The following is an 8878-nucleotide window of genomic DNA, read 5'->3' as shown; positions in this document are numbered from 1 at the left end:
ATTTTTGGCTGCTACTAACAGTAGAAGTTCAGGTCAGTGTTTGACCTCCACGTAATAAGACACAATAACCTCGTTTAATCCATATAACTAACTCCTATTGTTGTTATTAATGTTATTGTTTGTGTTTATTATTATTATGTCCCTGTCCGTTGCCATCTTTTTTGCCATCTTATGCCAAGGCAAATAGAGCGAATGGAAGACAATTCAAACAAGAATAAAAGCAGCACTACAATATGTATATATATATATTTGAATCCAAAATGATTAAGGTAATAAGAAGAAATTTAGAATCTTAACAATAATTAGAACAGGTAACACGAAATGAATCATCTTAACCTTTTCTTAAGAACATCAACGGAGAAAAATTAAGATGATCCATTTTCACATCTAACAAAACTAAGGTATAGTTAGATCTATGATATAAGCCCCAGCAACAGAGCCCAAAATTAAGATGGACAGACAGACAGAAAGGCTAACCCTATAGCCCAAAAAAGATTTTTAACAATGGGTACACAACCCCCAAAAAAAGGCACAAAGTTTATAATACTATATATATAGTTGCAATCATTCTTGAGATTTAGCACCCAACTCAAGCCATGACATGGATTCAGCTGGCTTGTTAGCGCTCCCAATGGGATTTGCTGCTTGATATGGACCCTTTGATGCAATTCTGCAAAATCAAAGAACATAAAATTAAGTCAATTGGGTAAAATCAACTTGATTAAAAGGTCAAAGCTTTAATTATATGTGAATTGCAGCTTCACTTTGTGCAAGGGGAAAAATCAATTCAAAGAAACTAATTTCATTTCATTTTTGAAGTACCTAAGTAATCAAGTTTGTTTGTTTCAGTCAAAGGATAAAAAGGAGATTTTCTTTTTTAGAGGAAACCAAATGAAACATGAACCAAAGAAGACCAAACATGTGAGAAGCCTTTTATCAATTAATTTGATTGGAGGATCACAGCTCTAAAAAAGGTTAAGACATACAAAACATTGAGAGACCAAGCAAAACACCAATCTTTAAAATTGTTCTTTATTTTTGGTTGAGAGTGCCTACCTATCCTTTCTCTTCTCCAGGAACCGATGAAGCGAAGCTTTTCTTGCAATTGGTAGATCTGCATCGAAAGGAAAATTTATGATCAGCAAAAACTTGATCCACAACAACACAAAAGGTTTTCTTTTCAGCCAAGTTACAAATAGTAGATCCAAAAGAATAATTACCACAAACAACAGGTCTGGACTGAGGTTTTGAGTGCTCGTGGATCGAACTGCTACCGGAACTTGCAACAATATTCACGTTAGGAAAGGCTTGAGCACTCGAATCAGCAGCAGATGTTCTGGCCAAATTAGGAGGAAATGAAGGCTGGCTCTGAGTGTAGGTGTAGACAGAGTTGTTCTGGGTTTGAGAGACTCCTTTCTTGGCAAAAGCCATGAGCTCGTTCGCCTTCTCAGCAGGACAATCATCGAGCACAACAACTTGACCATTATAGAAGATTGTCAATTGTGCAGTTTTCAGGCCCTTGCTCACAGACTTAACTGCACTGCAAGTCATGAATAAATAATCACACATTAGCCTAACCAAAAATTTTAATACAATTGGAGGGTTTTTGGTAATGACACCCGTTAAGGATTCGAGAACAGGAAAGTTTCTAACATAATTGAATGTATTAGTCATAGTCACATGAAATACAGGAGTGGGTACGCAATACACAGTACGCCATATGCATGCGGTACGCGTAAATTGGTACCCGGTACCCTACATAATTGGTGAATTCATGTAACTAGGTTATGGAATTAGTAACTTAACCTTTTATTTCTTCAATTCAATTTTTCCACTAGAACCCTTAAATTAAATTGCAATAAAAGTAGTTCCCAAATTGGGATTTAGATATGTGAAATTCAATTATTGATTAAATCTATAACAATTATGAATAGGTATGTTACACATAATAAGCTTTTTTCCATATCAATTATCAAATTGTTAAGGAATGGGAAGTAATAAACAAACCTGGAATTGATCAAGTTTGGAATTTCTTCAGAGGGAAGATTGGCACGATAAGCACCTTGTGGAGAGAGCAAACCCATGGCTGTGCCAGTGAGTGTGAGGCTTTTTGGTGCAACGTTGTTTTCTTTGGTAGGAAATAGGTTCATAGTTGTTGCAGACTGACACGATGTTTCAGGTGACCCTGCACAATTTCCAGATTCAGATAAATTCTTTTTCGAATTCAAAAAAAATCTTAACTTTGTAAGGACTAAGGAGAAATTTTTTGGATACTTAGGTAGCATACATAAATCCCCAAAAACTAAATAAAATTAGAAGAAATGAATTGCTTCCTTTCATGAAATTTGTTTTCTCCCTATTTCAAAATCAAGGGCAAAATTAATTAAGCCATGTGTTAGATCTGTGAGTTTGAGTTTGAAAAAGATTAATAAATCAATTTCCCATACAAGAAACTTTCAAACCCTTAAGAAAGGAATTAGTTAGTAACAAAAAAAACTTTCAATTTCTTTTTTTTTTTCCTTTAAAGTACTAGCCAAAAAAATATATATATAACCCAAAACGACATAATTTAAGAGCATCTTAAATTTTCGAAAATAATAATTGGGAGAATTTAATTATCCATACCACTTGGTTCGGTGTTGCATGTGATACCGAGGGTAAGATCTCCAAAGTTGCCCTTTTCTTTGATGTATTGACTCAACAAACTGCAAGTCTGAGAGAAGCTCGATTTTTCCGGTGACCTCGCCGGCTTCTGGCCGGAAAATTCCGAGTATTCCGACGAACTAGACATAGTAGCAGTATTCAACCTTAAAAGCACCCAAATATATTTGGCCGTATAGAAAGTTGAAGCAGCGTTAACAAATCCCTAATCAACGGTTGGAGATATTGAAGAGGATTCTAACAAAGAAGGAACCGCTATTTGTGTTTAAAGTACTGATGATCTTCGTCGCCAAGGACTTGATATATAAATGAGAAAACAATTATGACCAATTTTCATTGGCCCAATAAAAAATAAATATATTTGGTGTTGGAGGTGGGAAATTGAAGCACGAGGAATATGTGAGTGTTTTCTTTTTCTTTTATAAAAAAATAAATGAATAAAAAAAGTTAGAGGTTGCTTTTCTTGCTGCTGTTCTCGACTGTATTATTATGCTGTTTCATTTGGTCTCTCCAACCCGACTCTCGCATTACTTTAATTTAATCCATTATCATCATTATCTTTTATTTTTGTTTTTATTTTTATATTTGTTTGGCTTAGTTTGCGTAATTTTATTTTCCACCACGTGTTGTTTCCGCGTCAGTTAAAATTAACGGAAACGGCCAACTGATCCGTATTCCGTAAGGGGGCTGCCTTACTTTCCTTCCCATTTTTACTTTTGTTTCCTCTAATTAATTACCTAAAATATCCAACTAATAAATCAATTTTTTTCACTTAATAATTAGTTAAAAGATTATTTTTTTCCTCCAACATGGAAGAATGAAGAAAGAATAAAAATAAATAAATTTAAATTAAAATTAAATCCTAAATTTTTTATGACAAATACGTAATTTGATTATTTTAGTATTTGATTTTTCACTTTATTATTTTCTCCTTTTATTTTTTTTCTCTCACCAAAATTTAAGTTTAATTATTCCATTTCATCTTATAGTTTTATTTAATTTTTAATTAATTCTTTGAAATTTAAATAATTTAATAACATTTCTACCGTTTAAAAAATTGTTCATTTGAGACCGTATTTTTATCAATTATTAAAAGAAAAAATTAGCTAAAGTTTTTACCAATATTCTATATTCAATTACTGGCTTTTTAATTTCAATATGGTACCGGAACTTCTAACAGACGCCGTTATGGGGGAGGGAGGGGAATGACGAGAGTGTGGTGTCAGTGACCACCCAACTCGCACCGTGCGAGTTCCACTAAGCAAATCTCACCGTGCGAGTTCCGTCCAGCAAATCTGACCGTGCGATTGCCACCACCGAAGACACGTGTCGCGTAGCAGGAGCCACCCCAATTCGGTGCCCTTATAACAGCTCCCTCACTCATGCATTAACTTCTCTCACCCTCCGAGACATCACTCTCCCAGCTTTCGTTTTCAAACCTGAAGCCCCCATTGTTATTCATCTTCCTCCTCTCATTTCTGCATGTTTCAATACATGAAAGAATGCCCAAAAAAAATAAAACTAGAGATGTTGATCGACCTGAGCTTCATATCATGCATTATCTCAGTCACTCTGATTATGTAAGTTTTTTTTTAAGGTTTTTAAATTTTTTTATTTAAAAGTATTAATGTAAAATATTTATTTGTTATGATTGTTGTTATTAGAAGTGCAAATTAGAAATATCCATAGGATAGAATGATTATTACTATTTTTTAGGATTTATATGTATTTTTTAAGATTTATAGAATTTTTGGAATTAATTTTTAGAATATAAGTATTATTGTTAGTGAAATTATTGTTATTATTTAGTAAGTTTGGGACGTTTTTTATAGAGAGCACGGAAATTTTAGAATGTGAATTTTGAATGTTTTGTATTATTATTATAGTTATGTTTATGTTTAAATATAAATATAAGGAAATTAAAAAAATTGGACCCCCAACGGTTATAATTGTAACTAATATTGAGAATAGGTTTAATTTAATTTTTATAGTTATGTTTATGTTTAAATATAAATATAAGGAAATTAAAAAAAAAATTGGAGCCCCAACGGTTTAATTTAATTTTGAAAATAGGTTTAATTTAATTTTTATAATTCTATTTAAATTATTAAGTAGGTATATTGTAATGAATGAAGGTAAATGTTCTTGTTGTTGTGAGTTAGTCTTAGTTTGGGAAACTATTAATTAATTAGTATGAATGATGTTCCAAAAAGAATTTAGGCATAAAGTAATTGTTATAAATGTTTTTTATAATTCAGTGAAATATCTTTAGTTAACTAATGGTATATGCAGTAGTAGGTGGTTAGTGGGTATTATTACATATTATTCAAGATAAATGTGTTACTGTGGAGAGATTTGATTAGGTATTTATGTATTAGTTATCATTATTATCAATAGTTGTTGTGGTATAAAATATTTTTATTTTAGTAGTAACCTAGTAAGTGTTAAGAAGTTGAGTAATACTTTGTTATGAACTTTGCAGAAGTTAAGAATGTTGACATGTGAGCATCCTGTTCCTCCGGATCGGTACAATGATAGGGTAGAGGAGCAGCTACGACTTACTGGCTTTTACCATGCATCACAGATTGGGGTAGTCCAATGTCAAAAGGCATTGGTGAATGCTTTAATCGAGAGGTGGCACCCCGACACACATACGTTTCACCTTCCCATTGGTGAATGTGCCGTCACTCTTGAAGACGTTGCTCTAATACTTGGTCTTCCAACGGACGGACTTCCAGTTACAGGGATGACATTGAGTAGTTTCGAAGCGTTGGAGGCTGAGTGTTTGCATCAATTCGGAGTTGCACCGCGTAAGTCGGAGTGTAGAGGCAGTTGCATTAAATTGAGTTGGCTTCGGGACCTTAAAGAAAATTTACCCTTGACTGATGAAGTTGGTATACAGAGGTATGTCAAATGCCACATTATGTTGCTTATCGGGACGATCTTGTTTGGGGATAAATCAGGTGCAGCAGGTGTGCACTGGAAGTTTCTTCCATTGCTACGTGAATTTGGTAGTATTATACAATACAGTTGGGGATCTGCATGCCTAGCACACCTCTATAGGGCATTATGCCGGGCATCTCGAGTTGACTGTAAAGGCATAGATGGCCCACTAACACTTCTTCTCGGTTGGGCTTGGATGCGGCTCCCATATCTATCGCCGGTTCCTAGGGAGCCCCGCAGTTTCCCGCTAGCAAACAGGTAATATAATTTTTAAATGTACCACTTTATTTATATTTATAACTCAATTATCAACATTAAATGTATCGTATAAGGTGGCGGAACTGGGAGCGGGGTGACCGACGATATAGATATATGAAGCTAGCTGACTTTAGGAAGGCCTTTGATGAACTTCAGGAAGGCGAGGTGAGTATTTATTAAAGTAGTATTACTTTCCTATTTAGGGCCTGTGTAAATCTTATGAACCAAAGATGATGATGACTGTTATGTCGGGCGTAGTCATGAATTTCCTTTATTTTTTTTTCAGTTTGTCTGGGTTGCGTATGCTGTGGATCGCGTGGATCCTAACATAATTCCTGCTGAAATCTATATGCACTCGGTTGTGTGGAGCGCTACAGTGCCTTTGGTATCATTTGAATGTATTGAGTGGCATGCTACCGATAGGTATAGGCGACAATTCAGACTCGTTCAGGGAGTGCCTGAGGAGGTGCGGAATCTAGATAAGGCGCATGGAGAAGTCCTCACTGGTCCTAAGAATTTTAACTGGGCCACGGCACCTACTCATTACATGTGGGTGATGCATTGGACCAACAGGTATCATCACGTTCTTTCCGAGCTTCCCATTCCTTCACAGCCTCAGTTGGAAACTTATATGCATTGGTACCGAGGAGAATATGGGAACCGCTTGTGTTTGTCAAATCTTGTGGGTGAAGAGGATGATGAAGGTAATCAGGATTTGGATGGTGGTAATCATGATATGGATGAGGGTAGTCAGGATATGGATGATGACAATGATGAACAGGAGCCACATTCGCCTGAGGTACCACCTACGAATCCGCTTCCACAAGAACAACCTCAGTTCTCAGGCCAGTATGTACCGCAGTCACACTTCAACCCATCATTTACGCATCATCAACAACATTGGGGTATGTCACAGTTTAATATAATACATATTAATTACTTACCAAATTATTATAAGTTAAAAATAGTTACTAATTTAACATAAAAGCAAAATAAAAACGTCATGCAAAAAAAAAATTAGCTGTCGAAAGAAATCGCGTGATGGTGGAATCTATTAATAACATAACTAAATTTAGTAAATGGTTACCAATGTTGACGACCAATTTTTGGAGGTACGGTGCCTTGAATTTCCGCAGAAAGTTTGACTCAATATGCCTGATGCAAAACATATGAAAAGCTCTAGGAGGTGACCAAGCTCCATTACTGCGCTCCACAGCTGCATTGATGGATTCGTGTCGGTCGGATATTAGACCAATACCATCCCGAGTGACAACATGTTGACGAAGGTTACTTAGGAAAAAGTGCCATGCATCAGAAGTCTCTCCCTCCACAACAGCAAACGCAATTGGGACAATATTGTTGTTCCCATCTTGTGAAACTACCACTAGCAGACAACCCTTATACTTTCCATACAAGTGAGTCCCATCCACCTGGACAACTGGTTTACAGTGTCTGAATGCCCTAATACAGGGGTAATAACTCCAGAATACTCGGTGCAGTACTCGAATATCACCCACCAATTCATCCCCTTGATAAGCAGGCATAGTCTCAAAATGGACAACAGCTGACGGCTCCCTATGACACATGGCCTCAAACCATATAGGCAACGCTTCATACGATGCTTCCCAACCTCCAAATATTTTTTCTACTGCCCTTTGCTTAGCCAGCCATGCTTTCCGATAACTAATGGTGTACTTAAACTTCGATTGCACTTCTGCTATAACCGACTTTACCTTTAAGGACGGGTCCGCCTCAACCAATGGCTTTATCGCTTCTGCAATTGTGAGAGAATCCAGCTTCGAATGGTCCTGTGAAATCATGGCTCGGGTACATGTGTGACTACCATTATACCTCCTTATAACCCAACAGTACTTCCTGCTGATCATGCTAACCCTGATAAGCCAATCACACCCTGATCCGTACTGCGTACACTTGGCATAAAATGTCAACGGCTCAGACTCATACACCCGGTAGTCTACACTTCGTCGTATGGTATACTCTTTTATCGCCTTAATAACAGCTTCCCTCGAACCGAACTCCATACCAACGGCAAACTCACCATCTGCGACAATAGGAATCTCTGCATTTGACAACCAGCATAGGAAAAATCAAATAAAGAGACATATATTACAAATCTGACAACACCTTATTATGTCACTCTAATTAAAACAAAAACACCAGCAAGTCATGTAAAAATTAGACCATAAAGGCCGGTTCGACCGTCGCACGACATGAACCGGAACCTAACCGGTCCGGTTCACTGGATTTTAACCGTTAACTGCGAATGATATTTACAAACTCATGTAAATTTTACCTACCTGCAGTCATATATCCCGGAAACTCCGGAACATGCATGGCTTCCAAATCCAAAACTCGCATGAATGATGGCTCCTCAAACGGCTCATCGTTTGCGAGTGCATTTGCCACCTCTGTTACATCTGGCGCCGTAGCTCCTTCACCTTGATCTTCACCTCCATCTCCATCTGGACCAACAAACTGGTAGTTACTTTCGAACTCTTCTTCGCTGTCAGTATTATAATCTTCTCGTAGAATATTTCGGTCGGCCTCAGATTGTTCAAACTCAATATACAACTCGATGAAGGAGATCTGAGCCCGGTTTTCAATATACATTGAAAACATCTCTTGCATGCTCGCTTCGTCCGTCACATATCTGCTTTGAAACTGGACGAATCCACCAAATACCTGTATGGGATATCTGTATAGAATACATGATATCTTTCTTGCTCTCTCAGAATCAATGGCTTCAGAAATCACCCCTTTCAGCTCTTCAAATGAGATGATAAAGGGAATAACAACATCTAAGGGTTTTTCACATATAAATTTTACTCCTTCCGAAGTTTGTAGTAAAATCTGACCAAAATAATACACCTTTAATAATACTCGGTCACTCATCTCTCTCAAACATATAAAAAGAAAAGAACATAGATTTGGCAAGTAGAGTTCAATTTTGAATCACCAGATAATAATAAGGAAATAAGAAAGAAGAAACAGAAGA

The 8878-nt window shown here is 36.5% G+C and overlaps 2 protein-coding genes across 2 annotated transcripts; one reads left to right on the top strand and one right to left on the bottom strand.

Moving 5' to 3' along the window:
- Positions 1 to 211: 211 nt before the first annotated feature.
- Positions 212 to 3244, bottom strand: LOC112790545 (protein TIFY 10A). Its single transcript, XM_025832992.3, has 5 exons — positions 2626 to 3244; positions 2008 to 2185; positions 1221 to 1540; positions 1057 to 1114; positions 212 to 670 (listed from the first exon to the last, which is right to left on the bottom strand). The coding sequence occupies exons 1-5, from the start codon at positions 2789 to 2791 to the stop codon at positions 565 to 567; spliced, it is 828 nt and encodes a 275-aa protein (XP_025688777.1). The 5' UTR covers positions 2792 to 3244; the 3' UTR covers positions 212 to 564.
- Positions 3245 to 5144: 1900 nt separating this feature from the next.
- On the top strand, positions 5145 to 6855 carry LOC112790544 (serine/threonine-protein phosphatase 7 long form homolog). The gene is made up of 3 exons (XM_025832991.3): positions 5145 to 5862; positions 5937 to 6027; positions 6149 to 6855. The coding sequence occupies exons 1-3, from the start codon at positions 5153 to 5155 to the stop codon at positions 6845 to 6847; spliced, it is 1500 nt and encodes a 499-aa protein (XP_025688776.2). The 5' UTR covers positions 5145 to 5152; the 3' UTR covers positions 6848 to 6855.
- The last annotated feature ends 2023 nt before the right edge of the window (positions 6856 to 8878 follow it).

The sequence above is a fragment of the Arachis hypogaea genome, chromosome 3 (assembly GCF_003086295.3).
Source record: "Arachis hypogaea cultivar Tifrunner chromosome 3, arahy.Tifrunner.gnm2.J5K5, whole genome shotgun sequence".
NCBI classification, from domain to species: domain Eukaryota; kingdom Viridiplantae; phylum Streptophyta; class Magnoliopsida; order Fabales; family Fabaceae; genus Arachis; species Arachis hypogaea.
The sequence above is the reverse complement of the archived record's forward strand: the minus strand, read 5'-3'. Positions and strand labels throughout refer to the sequence as shown.